This window comes from Oryx dammah, unplaced genomic scaffold (genome assembly GCF_014754425.2).
Source record: "Oryx dammah isolate SB20612 unplaced genomic scaffold, SCBI_Odam_1.1 HiC_scaffold_28, whole genome shotgun sequence".
NCBI classification, from domain to species: domain Eukaryota; kingdom Metazoa; phylum Chordata; class Mammalia; order Artiodactyla; family Bovidae; genus Oryx; species Oryx dammah.
Window position 1 is genome coordinate 58221477 of NW_024070212.1, and position 14921 is coordinate 58236397.

At 36.9% G+C, this 14921-nt stretch overlaps 1 protein-coding gene across 3 annotated transcripts in view; it reads left to right on the top strand.

Moving 5' to 3' along the window:
* TTLL7 (tubulin tyrosine ligase like 7) overlaps positions 1-14921 on the top strand; it is a 159408-nt gene that overhangs the window by 70868 nt on the left and 73619 nt on the right. For all 3 annotated transcript variants that reach the window (XM_040232450.1, XM_040232452.1, XM_040232451.1), the window contains exons 8-10: positions 2904-3068; positions 8997-9155; positions 14172-14266. In XM_040232450.1, coding sequence (XP_040088384.1) covers positions 2904-3068; positions 8997-9155; positions 14172-14266 — 419 coding nt within the window. The remainder of the gene's footprint in view (positions 1-2903; positions 3069-8996; positions 9156-14171; positions 14267-14921) is intronic.

Below are 14921 nucleotides of genomic sequence, written 5' to 3' on the forward strand. Positions count from 1 at the left end.
GTATAAACATTCAATGAACAGAATTCTTCCTGTCAGAATTTTATAGTCTAGAAGAATTATATACATAAACAAGACTGCCTCTAATTTATAGACAGCTTTGTGAAAATTAGAAAAAAATACGTATCTGCTGTTCTAGGAAGGCTGATTAGAAAAAGGCACCCAGTCTGAGTGCTGTGAGCATAAGGCTGGATTTTGAAGTATGTATGTGTATATAGTGGTCCTGGATAGAAGTGACAGATATGGAAATATAAATTAAAATAATATGCCATTGAGAAGTGCAGATAAAGTGTAATGGAATTGAGTGTAGAAATAGATTTTGTTCAATTTCTCATGGCAAAGGTGGTATTTGAGCAGGTTTTGTATGAAAGGTATGTTTTAGAATGTGGGAGAAAGTACATGAAACAGAGAAAGAAAATTTTATCAGAAAGTATAGTTATTAATTTTTATTGGAAGAAAAGAGAGGGTTTTAAATTCATATTAACTAATTATGAAGTACAGAAATACATTGGCAGTTTTGGGGTACATTTTTAATTCTATTTAGTGGAGATTTTTGTATTTTTCCATTAAGATTACCTTTGTGCAGCCATAACATATAGATGAAAGTCATGCCTGTATAGTTTATGAAGTTCTAACTATAATTTATTATCATAATTTATGATAAAAGTCATAACTGTAATTTATAGTTTATGAGAGATAAACTGTCGCTTATTCTCCACACTTAAAAGTTCAGTTAACCTCCACCTCTTTTTTTGGATCTACTAATTATAGTAAAAATTACACCTAATTAAGGATTGTTTCCCATTTTTGTCAAAAGTCTAGTTATTGCTCTTCTCCAATATTATGCACATAATTAACTATACCGAGTGGTCATTTTCCAAAATTAAATAATGACTGATCATAAAGGTTACTATGTTCAATTATCTAAAAATGTTTTAGACCCAGCCAAGGAAGAATAAGGGAACTGCCAAAATTTTTACAGGAAAGGAAGATGAAAGAAAGCATCATCTCTTTAAAGGTCATAAGGTATAGATATATCCAGTTTCCAAGTAACGTTTGGACTCTACTGCATTCTAGACATTGTGCTGGTTTTGGAAAAAAACTTGATCTTACAAAGCAACAATCTAGTGGGGAGGCAGAAAATAAGATAAGCAATGATAATGCCCAGTGATGAGTGTAGTGGTTTAAGAAACTGAGGGTACTATGGCAGTGTACAGCAGGGGCATCTAACTCAATTGGAGATGAAGGTTAGAGAGGGAGTTCATAAAGTAAATAGTGAATAGTTTGAATAGTGAGGGGCTAGCTAGGCCAGAGATGGAGGGGGATGGGTTATAACTCCAGGCAGAAGAGTGGCCCAGAGATGAGAAGGGAGCATGTTGTGTCTGCAGAGAGCAGATTTGTTCAGCATAGCTGAAGCCCAGACTAAGAAGGGCTTCCCAGGTGGTACTAGTGGTAAAGAACCTGGCTGCCAATGGAGAAGACTTAAGAGATGTGGGTTTGATCCCTGAGTCAGGAAGATCCCCTGGAGGAGGGCATGGCAACCCACTCCAGTATTCTTGCCTAAAGAATCCCATGGACAGAGGAGCCTGGTGGGCTATGATTCATAGGGTTGCATGGAGTCAGACACGACTGAAGCAGCTTAACATGCATGCACAGACTAAGAAAGGATGGATATTCATATATCAGGATGGAGAGTCCTAGAGGCCAGATCTTGGTAGACCATGGCTAGGATTATAGAATTTAGCCTTATAATAAAGGAAGCATTGAAAGATATTAAACAAGGGAAAGAAGGAATGAGATTTTTGTCCTAAAAAGGTCACCTGGTCTACAGCGTGGGGAATGTGAGCTGGTGCTATAAATGGACGGGAGAGACTAGAGTAAGGGAGATAAGAAACTGTAGTCTACTCTAACCATGTGTGAGAAGAAAGATGACATAATCTGAAGTAAAGAATAAGAACATAGGTTTCAGATATGTCTATGGCAACACAGATAGCATTGATATGCTGACAGGTTGATTTGTTGAATGAGGGAATGAAAAGAGAAATTAAGGATACTCAAGAGTTTTAGCACAGAGAGTTGGGTGAATGGGTGACATTCACTGTGATAGGGGGTACAACAGCTTTTAAAGGCTTTGCAAAAAGCTGATGTATCTGGTTTGAGATGCCCGTGTAACTTCGAAGTGGATCTATACTATTGGCATTTGGGTATACACTTTAGGTCTGATGTTCAGATGAGAGAGCTGAGCTACAGGCATAATTTGGGGCTTGTCAGGTCATAGATTATAATTAAAATAGTTGGTATGGGTAAGACTGGATTATATAAATGGAAGGCAGATAGGTTTTGAGAGGAAAGAGGAAGGGAACAGATAGGAAAAGGTAAGACGGAGGAGCCTGGTAGGCTGCAGTCCATGGGGTCACAAAAGAGTCGGTATACAGCTTCTCAGTTTCTGCTACTTACTTGAACTTTAAAAGTTTTGTTTGAAAAGACCTAGAATGCTGTCTCAGAAAATTCTTTTCCCAAAACAAATTAGGATGAAAATTTTGAAAAACATGAAAAGAAACCAGCTAAGAAAAGCAAACTTCAGAGTTAGAGCATTTTCTTGCTTAGCAATATATAGTGTTGCATTTTCATTTAATTAGCCTACATTTCATTATTATTTTCATACTTCTATGGTAGATATATTTTCAATAACATACAGAGTAACTTTGTAGATGACTATGTTCATAATCCTTTTTAGAAAAATGTGCCATTGCATTTTATTTGAAAATTATATAATCATGAAATTATCAATCTGTATATTTTAAACTTTAAAATTGTCTTTTCTCCTTGGATACTTTCTTTTCTGTGAAACCTCATGGTTCTAGAGTTTCATAGGTGATAACAACTTTGGTTCTTACTTGTTACAGACCCAGTTATACATGCATCTGACAAACTACTCTGTGAACAAGCATAATGAACGTTTTGAAAGGGATGAAACTGAAAACAAAGGCAGCAAACGTTCCATCAAATGGTTTACAGAATTCCTACAAGCAAATCAGCATGATGTGGCTAAGTTTTGGAGTGATATTTCAGTAAGATTGCACCACTTCATAATTTTAATTGTCTTTCCTCATATTACTTGAAAGAATCAACAACCATTTAAAATAAAGAACCGATTACATTAGATTGGGCAGATATAGTGTATTTTAATGAAGAAAGTGAAGATGGTCACAAGTAGATAAGTAGTACTAATAGATAAGTAGTACTTTTACTGCTCATGATTGGAATGGAAATTTTAAGTGGAGGCCCAAGCATAAATCGGGCTTCCCTGGTAGCTCAGCTGGTAAAGAATCTCCCTGCAATGTAGGAAACCCCGGCTTTATTCCTGGGTTGGGAAGATCTGCTGGAGAACTACCTACTTCAGTATTCTTGGTCTTGCCTGATGGCTCAGATGATAAAGATTCCGCCTGCAATGAGGAAGACCCTGGGTTTGATCCCTGGGTTGGGATGATGTCCTGGAGAAGGGAATGGCTACCCACTCCTGTATTATGGCCTGGAGAATTCCATGGACAGAGGAGCCTGGCAACCTACAGTCCATGGGGTCCCAAAGAGTTGGCACGACTGAGCAATTTTCACGTTCACTTTTCAAAGCATAAGTCAAGGCATGGAGGTATGAGAATAGTTAAAAGAGGTCCAGATTGGCACATATTGTATTTGTGGGAGATTCATGAGGACTTACGATAATATATGTGAAGATTAAGTTTTAGGTTTGAAAAGCAAGGCTTAACTTGGTAGACATTACGGATTCATTCAGCTTTTAAGGGAAGAGAGTAATAATGCCAAAGGCTATGACTTTAAAAGATAAATCTGAGAATGAGTGCTAGACGGGTTAGAGTGAAGACCGAGAGTAGATAGAGGAGGACACTTGAGAGTAGCTTAAGTGAAAAGGATGGTCTGAATTGAAAGAGGTGACAGTGAGGTGGACCTTAGAGATGAACTGAGTGTTCAGAATGGGGAGGTGGGAAAGTATTCAGAGATTCCTCTGTAGTTCTAAGGAATAATTATGAGCCAAATGGGTATGGCATTGTTTGAAACAGAATAGAAAGAAATTTATTTTGAGAAGAAGATGTAGAGCTTAGTTTTGCAGATGAGAGGAAAGAGTTCTCTCTATATATTTATTTGTTCATTTATTCAGTAAACATTTGCTGAAGCTGTACTGTAAGCCTGTCTCTGGCTGTTAATTTGAAGATATACAAGATACAACTCCAAGCCTCAAGAGTTTGGTAGGAAAAACCTGCACATAAATTGTTAATGAAATGCAGTTTATCAAGTACAACAATATAGGCATACATTGGATTTGTGGGGATATAGATTAAGATCACATATAGTAGCCTGTATAGTATAGAGGGTATAGATGGAGTATAGTGTAGATGGAGATAGGAAGAGGACTTCCTGGAGGAATTAACACCTGAATCAAGTTTTTAAAAGTCCACTAGGCTATGATGGATTTTACTTTAGATACGTTGAACTTGAAATTCTTTCTCAGGTAGAAAAGCAGGCAGTTACAGTATATGTATGGGGTGAAATTCATAACTAAGGCCTTGGCAGGGGATGCAGTTCCAAATGGTTATGGTTAAGAGAAGGAAGGAAACACATATGAGAAGATAACCTTGATGAAACAGACCCTTTTATTAATCTTAACAGAAATATTAAAGTTATACTCATAGTTAGAGGAGTATGTTTACTGAAAATACTTAATGTGATGAGGGCTATATAATTCGATGTTGCTTTCCTTCTGGGACAAATGACATATATTTATATAAAGATATCATGGAAAATGGACATGGAAATTCACTGTTGGTTGAACTCAATTCTCTTGAGAAAATCAGAGAAAAAAATCAGCATCATTATAGTTCTTCCTTTCCTGGATGTTTTGTTGGTTGTTTCTGTCTAAATCTTTTCTGTGTCACAGAATGTAAACCCAAAGGTCCTTAGGTGTCAGACAAGTAAAAAGGAGTGAAGTAATCTGGATAGAAGAAAATAGGGATGCTTAGAACAGTGGTAATTTGAAGAGCATCCAAGGTCTAAGGGGGATAGACCCTACTCAGCACCAGCTTATTGGTGCCTTGTGGCGTTCTGGGCCCAGTGTACCTCATTCTCCTGCTTTGTCAGTAGGTACCATAAGTCTCCTGATTTATAGATGTTGGCAACAGATTCAAATTTTTTAGAAATTTAGCAGTTCCTTCAAATTTTGAAGTTTGTCACTTGGATTTGATCAAATTCTTACCAATATGTTAACTTTCTATTATATCTTCCTTAGAGACTAAATACATCCAAACAAGAAATTTGATTCCAACAATGCTGTTTGTCTGTGTATTTTATAGGCCAGTTTTTTTTTTTTTGAAATTCTAAAAATATTCTCATAATGATAGTTTACTATCCTGTGGGTCTGAAGCATCAAATTGCTGAAATTTGCAATTTTAGAAAATAACTCATTGATGGTAGAGCCTACTTTGTGATACCTGTATGATTTAATGAATGGGTTGTTTGATGACAAGCTCAGAGACCCAAGTTTTAGACACTCTCTGGTATTCTTTTTTTCTTTACTAAATTCTTCACTTTGATTCTTCAGGGAAGTCTTTGTGAAAAGTTGGAACCTGTTGGGTTTTCTTGGTAAGGAATATACAGAGAGTCAATCAGAGAGAAAAATGAGTCCCATTAGCTTTATAGACATTGGTTGTAAGTGGTATTTTCCCCACATAATTGAATTAGGAGTACAGCTAATCAGTATGGAAATTAACTTTCCAGTTAGAGCCTAGAACATCATTTTCAGATATGACCTGAACATAGTAACTGTGCTCTGACCCATTTCATGATCTTTTCTAAAAATGGATAAATTTTGCCTATACTAGTTATTAATTATCTTATAAGTAACCAATTAATAAATAATAGACTGATAGCTTCCAAGTACTTTCCTACAATTATCTTGTCAAACAGACTGTATTTATGTAATTATTTTAAAATTTCTCTTCTTTATTAAGAATTGCATATACTTACAGATATCTTCTTAAGATCTATCAATGGGATAATATAAAAAAGAGAATGACAAGAGAAGGTGGAGAGGGCAATTGTGCAGTAAATTTTTATCTTAATAGTTTACAAATTTCATGAATTTAACAGAACTTTTTTCAGTGACCACTTTATTGATAGTAATTTATCTTAAGAAGTAGCTGTCTGTATATGAAAACTAACATTCATCAATACTCTTTATGTGTGCTCTAGTGCTGGTGAAGAATGAATAAGAAATCAAGAGAAAATCAGACTATGAAAGTTAAAAATGACTAAAACCATTCATAAAATCATCCTTACTGTATGCTTTTTATATACTTTAGGTAAAAATTTAAAAAACAATCATCAATACTGGAAATCCTTAGAAGCATTAGTGGAATTTGTGTTTGATTATGTCATTCCTGACTACACATATACATGCAATCTTGTCTTTACCTTCTTGAAAATATGTTGCTTTTATGTAGAAAAAACACAGATTTGCAATTCAGAGTCTAAATATTCATCCCCACCTCCTCACCCCAACCATGTCTTATTTCACATAGACAATTGTTAGCCAAAATTTTAACTTTTTTCCCTACTCAAGTAGTTTCAATAATACCTCAGGATTTATGTAAAGTAGTCTTTTCTCTTTTATCTCCATATCTGTGGTGTTATTAATTCCATGAATTTGTTATTTTGAATAAAATTTCTGAGAACAGCCTTACAGGGCATCTCTGACAGACCCAAATACAGTCTGTGGTGGGATTCTGGGTAACAGTGAAATTAACATTTTTCCTGTCATATAATAAGTGCTACTTCCCCAGGCAGTGGAATATTTGTGGCTAACCAGACATATGAGGTGGAGTTCTAGAAGAATGAAGGATAAACATAGCAATAGTAATTAAGTTGCTCACCCCTCAGAAGATTTACTCCGTTCTAGGCACTATGGAGAAGGGGACAACAGAGGATGAGATGGTTGGGTGGCATCACCGACTCGATGGACATGGGTTTGGGTTGACTCCTGGAGTTGCTGATGGACAAGGAAGCCTGACATGCTGCGGTTCATGGGGTTGCAAAGAGTAGGACACAACTGAGCGACTGAACTGAACTGAGGCACTAAGCATTTCACATGGAGTCTCATTTTGTCCTTCCATCTGTCTTTTTAAAAGCAGGTATTATTACTATTATTGCAAGTTTACATTTAGGAAAAATGAGACTCACAAAGTTTAAGCAACATGACTGGGGTTGCACATCCAGCAAGTAGAAAAGCCTGGAATAACCCAGAAAGTCTGACTTTGGAGCCAGATTCTTAATTGCCATAAAATATTGCATATACTGAATAGTTAAGTTCAGTTGCTCAGTCATGTCCAACTCTTTGCAACCCCATGGACTGCAGTACTCCAGGCCTCCTTGTCCATTACCAACTCCCAGAGTTTATTCAAGCTCATGTCCATTGAGTCGGTGATGCCATCCAACCATCTCATCCTCTGTCGTCCCCTTCTCCTCCCACCTTCAGTCTTTCCCAGCATCAGGGTCTTTTCAAATGAGTCAGTTCTTTGCACCAGGTGGCCAAGGTATTGGGATTTCAGCTTCAACATCAGTCCTTCTGATGAATATTCAGGACTGATTTCCTTCAGGATTTGGATCTCCTTGCTGTCCACAGGACTCTGAAGAGTCTTCACCAACACCACAGTTCAAAAGCATCAATTCTTCTGCGCTCAGCTTTCTTTATAGTCCAACTCTCACATCCATACATGACTACTGGAAAAACCATAGCTTTGACTAGATGAACTTTTGTTGGCAGAGTTATGTCTCTGCTTTTTAATATGCTGTCTACATGTAGAGAGGGGCTTAAAAATAATATATTCTAAGCAAAAACCAAGGGGACAGCTTTTATGCAAGCCATAGCTTGTTCTCAGACTTCAGTAAACCAACTTTTTCTTTTATTAGCATTAGTAACTCACCCTCGTCATGTTATGTGTCCTCACAGAAAATGTTGATAGTTTGTTGATTGGCATTACTCTGATCTCAGATAAACCTTTTGAACTACAAAATCATCATTGCATGGAAAAACTCACCTCTCCCAAATTTTGTCCTCTTGGCCTTTCAGCTTTTCTCTAAATGGAGGTTCTATAATGTTGTATGTGAAATAGTTATTCTCCTTGGAATTTCTTTTCCCTCCCATCCCCTCCCCTTTTGTATGGGTTTCTGAGAAGGTGCACTATGATCCTAGCTTACCTATTTAACAAAGTCAAGCCACATTCATAAACTTTTATTTTGTTTGTTCACAAATGATTTTCAGCATTTACTAAATGCCAGGTACTATTGTAAGGACTGGGAATGGGGTTGTAAATGATACAAAGACTCTGCTCTAAAAAAAAAAAAGAAAAAAAAGATCAACTGGGCCTATGCTGCGTAGTGACACAGTAAGGAATAATGTTTGGGTGCCTACTTTTGACTCAGGTGTCAGGGAAAGACTCTGAATATCAGGGAACCAGACATTGAATTATTGGGAGAAGAGTGTTACAGGGAGAGGATCAGCTAGTGCGGGGAGCCTAGAGAAGGCGAGCATGCCTGGACCACAGTGGGCAGGGTGTGAGTTGGGTGAAATACAGTCTGAGCAACAGTAGGGATAAGATACAATAGAGTTTTGTGAACCTGGCCAAAGTGAAAGTGAAAGTGAAGTCGCTCAGTCCTGTCCGACTCTTTGTGACCCCATGGACTGTAGCCCACCAGGCTCCTCTGTCAGTGGGATTCTCCAGGCAAGAGTACTGGAGTGGGTTGCCATTTCCTTCTCCAGGAGGTCTTCCCAACCCAGGGATCGAACCCGGATCTCCCACATTGCAGGCAGATGCTTTACCATCTGAGCCACCAGGGATGCTACTAAATCCAGGCCTTATTTCCATGTATATAAATGAGACACAAAGAAATAAAGCTTTTCATTTTTTTTTGTTAAATCACAATCCTTCTAGGAATTGGTGGTGAAGACTCTGATTGTAGCAGAACCTCATGTCCTACATGCGTATCGAATGTGCAGACCTGGTCAACCTCCAGGAAGTGAAAGTGTCTGCTTTGAAGTCCTGGGATTTGATATTTTGTTGGATAGAAAACTAAAGCCATGGCTGCTGGAGGTAAGGTGTTTCTTTAAGAAGAAAGAGGAGTGAGTACTGTTATTTCATTCATTGAGCATAAAGAGGCCTGAGTGGAGTATGTTGGAGGAAGAGAATGAGAATTCAAGGAATACATTTGCTAGAGTGGCTCAATGTGTTTGATCTTACTTTTCCCAACTCAGCATTGGGTGAGTTTCTACGCTAGGCATTTGGCATACACGCATGGATCGGCTGTTACTGATTTGAGGTCTACTTTCTCAACTGTTTTCTCAGCCTCACAGATCTACCACCTCATGACTTCAGGATGTTGTGTTTCTTTTGCGTGGATGCTTGGGCTGCTGGACTGTAGCTCCCTGGCTTCAGTGCCCCTCCCCTTCAAACTCTCCTAGAGAGGTTCCAGTTAGCTCATTAATCTTAGTTAATACCTAACACACTGGGTAACATGAATTCTTCAAGACCAAATTATGTGCCTAGGGCTCCCCTCATGTCTAGCCTGTCAGCCATGCCTTTGGATTGGTTTTCTGCCAGTCCCTGTGGTTAGAGTCATCATTATTTTTCTTCCATTATAAAAGGTCACTTAACATTTAGAAAATACAGAATAATATAAAGGAAAAATAAAAATGATCTCTAAGATTTTTTTACCTTTCTTTTCTGTCATGTTTTTATTGTATATAGAGGAAACCTAAGAAGTCATGTGGTCCTACATCACCCCAGCCAGTCCACCTGGTTCTGATCATCATGCTCCGCAGATTGCATGGCCACAAAATACTGTATTTAGGAAAACAGCACCTATCTAAACACTTAGTATTTACTAGATTACTTACATTTTAAGGAATATATTATTAAAGAAGATATCACCATCAACTACCTTTCATTTTAAGTTGATTACCTCTTTTTTTGTTAATGATTTAGAAATTAGAAGTTACATCTGTAATACCAAGGTTTTGGAAAGTAAATTGAGAGTGATAGGTGAAATCAAGATGTTCAAAATATATTTTTAGGAAAGAACACTTCCAGTTTGAGGGCTCCTGCTTTCATGTGTGTGTTTGTTGAATCTACTGTGAACAAATAATGTGTATTATATTGCTAATCAAATACAATTCTGTCAGGTATTCAAATTATGCTCCTGGCTTGCATCCTAGAAATAAGATAAATGTGAAGAACTTTATGTATCCTTTTACTTCCTCCGTTCCTTGAATGTGAAAGCACTTGACTCTGAACAGTGGCCCTTCCTCTTACTTAGTCCTGACATTTTCTTCTTTATTTATTCCATTTTCTTATCTTCCTTTCCTTTCCTGTTCTTTGTTGTTCAGCTGCTCAGTTGTATCGACTCTTTGTGACCCCATGCGCTGCAGCACACCAGGCTTCCCTGTCCCTCACCACCTCCTGGAGTTTGCTCAGATTCATGTCCATTGAGTTGGTGATGCTGTCTAACCATTTCATCCTCTGCTACCCCCTTCTCCTTTTGCCTTCAATCTTTCTTCCCAGCATCAGAGTCTTTTCCAGTGAGTCGGCTCTTTGCATCAGGTGGCCAAAGTGTTGGAGTTTCAACTTCCACATCAGCCCTTCCAATGAATATTCAGTGTTGATTTCCTTTAGGATTGACTGGTTTGATCTTCTTGCAGTCCAAGGGACTCTCAAGATCTTCTCCAGCATTACAATTTGAAAGTATCAATTCCTGTTCTTACTTGTATTTTTTTGCCCTATACTTGTCTTTTAGCTTTGATGGAGTGGGAAACAAGTGAAGGCACATGCGTGAAATAGAACTGAGAGGATAATAAATAACGATTTTATACGTATTTTATTCACCTAATTTTAAAAGCATTTGCCTAACTGAAGCTGACTGCTGCTTGGTTAGATCAGAATTGACTGAATGGCTGAATTATGTATTTTTTAAAAGCTCAAAAATACATTGTTTGTATTCATATTTCTTCATACTTTATTTTCTCCATAACTTCCTGATCAATAAACCACTTTAAAAAACCCACAATAACTTATTTTAATTTTATATTCATTGTTTCATCATTTTCAAATCAATCATAGCCCTTTAAAAAAACACCACAATAATAGGCAGCTGTGGGTACTGAACATGTATTATATCAAAACAGTTGAAAGAATCTGAAATCATAGTAATGCGAACATACATTGTTAAAAACCTTTTGGCGCCATCAAGTGGAATAAGGCAGAGGATGCCTTTGAGCATTTGATAACTTTCAGTTAACTTAAGTAATCGCCGGCAATGACTCATAGTGGCAAATTACAGAGATTTTCAACCGTAGAAAACATTTTTAGGGAAAAACATGGAAGTTAAGTGGAGTATTTGCAGATCATTGCACCAGATGGGGAGATTAAAGAAAAATAAGAGAATACATGTCCTATTTTTGTAGGGGACTCAGTTATGTGTTTTATAATAATACTTACAAGTATAAGTAGGAAACAGGAGGCAGCGCAAACAATGATTAATCTCTCTGTGTACATGTGTATATTTGTGAGTTCAAAAAAAGTCTTTGCAAGAGAGTGAACACCTGGTCAGAGTACTTAAGGCTGTAGAAAGTGGGGAGGGGCCAGGGATTAGGAGTGTTGGGGTTGAGGTTGGGGTAAATTATAGGCCAGAGGCAACAGCACTAATTTAGGAGCCCAGAAACTATTGTGGAAACTTTCATCTGTGCATGAAATGATTGTGCTTGATAATAAAACTATGATTTGGACAGTTAATAAATATATTAATTTATTTTGCTTTCTATTAATTTTCCTTTCGTGTGCATTTGCAAGCTGCTGTGCTTTAAGACTCTAACACTTGTGAGCTTTGTCTTTTTTACAACCATGTTGGGAAATGAGAACAAAGAAGTCATCACACAGAAGTTTGGCTGGATGGAGCCGTAATTTTCGGCGATCCTTCTGTCAGCTACTTGTGGTTTTTCTTTTCTTTTCTTTTTTTCCTTTAAATTTCTCTTAAAAGTTAAAATCCAAAATGTTAATGAGTTAAGTTTTTCTACCTTTCCATATATTAGTTTTTTTAGTACGTAGGCATATTTCTTCATAGACCAAATTCTTTCAAATGATAGTAGAGTGAAGAATCTGAAATAGATAAGAGAGAGGATTGTGATTGTATTGTATCAAGACCTTCCTACCATCTTGGTGGAGGGATATGCCTGGCAGAATTCCAGGCTGCAAGTCTGAAATGAAATACTAAGATTTTCTATACAGATAGATAACATTTCAGTGAACCACGATTCCTAAATGTCTGTTTTATTTTAATAATCCTGTTATATCTAGCAGCAGAACTGTCTTTGTTTTATAAATTATAGAGATGGAATGCCTGAAATTTTTTTTATATAAAATATATTACTCTATCCTTTCTCTGCACTTGTAAGAGGAAATGCGTGAAACTCTGAAGTAGTAGAATAAACTCCCTCTCACAAAATCCCCTGGAATAAATGCATGTTCTTGCAATTACCAAGTTATACTCTTCCCCTTGAGACTACATCACAAAGATAGAAATAGATTCATCACCTTTTAAATCAGAAATCAGCAAGGACATAGTACAGTAAGGCATATCTCTATTGAAGAAATCAGTTTGCCGTGTCTCTACACAAGGAATACCATGTAGCCATCAAAATGATGGCATACAAAATTTATGTGACACACCGTTCAGAGAAAACCTTGATTATAAAATAAAATATTTAGTATAGAGATATGTTTGGAAGGTAAAATGAATGTGATGAATATGTGTAGCAAATATCTGGAACACCATTTGTCAAATGGTTAACAGTACGCTAGGTGTTGGGATTGCAGGTGATCTCTCTGTTGTCTGTTGGACTTTTGTTTCTAATTTTTCTGCAGCAATCTTGTGCCATATTTCTGATTAGAAGCACTTATATTCCTGGATGATTTAACTATAACGTCGTATTTCCTTAAGCTGCCAGTTGTAAAATGCATGCTGTCAGTTACCTTGTTTCTTGTGGTGCTGGATTTGTATAAGATGACCCTCTTCTATGAGTAGCAGCAGGCATGTTTTTTGACATAGCCTGTGGAGTTAGTTGGTGGTCAAGAAGCTAAGCTGTAGTTTTGAACTCAATAGTGTTCTCATCAATTGAGTTAATAGAATAAGTAATTTCCCTAAATATCTGCTCTCCCAATTACATTTTCATAACATCAACAATAACAACAAAACCCAACAACAGCAAAGAAAAAACAAAAACTCTAGCTCTTGAAGTTGTAGCATATTATAAACTACATTTCTGGGTGTGTGTGTGTGTATATAAAGTATATATAATTGCTTGTTATTTTTCTTCTTAATGAAACTTTGGAAATGATGGAGTAAAGTAGAACAGCCACAAATGGTTCATTGATTTCCATGAATCCTTAAACAGTTAGAAAAGCTTATACAGGTTAGTCTTCAGATACCTTTAATGGTATCCTCCGAGTAATTTCAGTGAAATGAAGTAAAATGAAAATTGATGAATTATTGTCTGACCCAGGTAGAAAGAGAGAAAATTTATTTTTTAGGCAGCAATGGATGATCCATCCAGAAGATCTGAAAGCAGTGAAAAGAGGGCACTGATAATTTCAACATGCAAAATACATATATGAATATAATTATTACTATATTGGTAACATGCATGTTATTTTTTGTTCCGTGTTATTATTATTATTATTATTACTGGTCATCCAAACTTTTGTCAGGATGAATCACTGTAACTTTCTAAATTTAATACCTAGAATGCATGGGGTGATAATTTGGAGAGAGTGGACTGGAAAGAGAGCAGATAATGCTGACTGAAAAATCCTGAGCTAAGGCAGCAGCGGGAAGGAGCAGTGATGACAGTCAATTCCTTGCAAGTCCTTGACTTAAATTAAGGTGATGGGGAATGCAGGTGTGGCAGTGGTGACTGGACCATCGACTATGTAGAGCTTTGAGATTTATTGTAGAGTCCTTCTACTGGTCGGGATCCCACATTAGGTTAAAAACCTTTTACTGAATATAGATTGATCTGCCAGCATTTGGTTACTCATTGTTTTCTTTGTTAATTTCAGATCAATCGAGCTCCGAGCTTTGGCACTGATCAGAAAATAGACTATGATGTGAAAAAGGGAGTGCTGCTAAATGCACTGAAGCTACTAAATATTAGGTAAATGGTTTCCTCTGTGTTTTGGAATTTTTTCCACCATGTTTGGTGGAGCACAGTCATTTGTAAATAGAATTGGCTTATAATTTTAGTATTTCATATTTTGAGTTTCTTGATTCTGTTCTTTAAACCCATTTAATTTTCTTCTTTTTAAATATCTTTTCCTCTCCTCCTGAATTCTACTTCCCCTTCCCCCTGTATGATTTGAACCTATAATAAATATGCTTTAATTTCATTATTAGTATAATGATTTAATACAGAGTATGAGGTGGAATTGGAGCATACCTTAGGAAACCTTCTAGATTGTTTCCTTACTTCATAAGAAGAAACTAAAGCATAAAGGTCACTCAGAAAGTAAAGAAAACTCAAAAATGCATTTCCGGCCTTTCTGTCCAGAGGTCTTCCTAGTATTTCAGGCTGCCAGGGTAAACGGAAAAGAGAAGCAGTTAAGTGAGCTTAACTTTTCCCATTGAAAAGAATAGACAAGATTTCCTTCTTTTTAAAGGCTGAATACTATCCCATCGCACCACATTTTTTTAATCCATTCACCTACTGATGAACATAGGTTGCTTCCTTGTCTCGGCTGTTGTGAATAATGGCAATGAACGTGGAGTGTGAGCATCACTCTAAATCCTGATTCCCACTTCTTTGGATATAT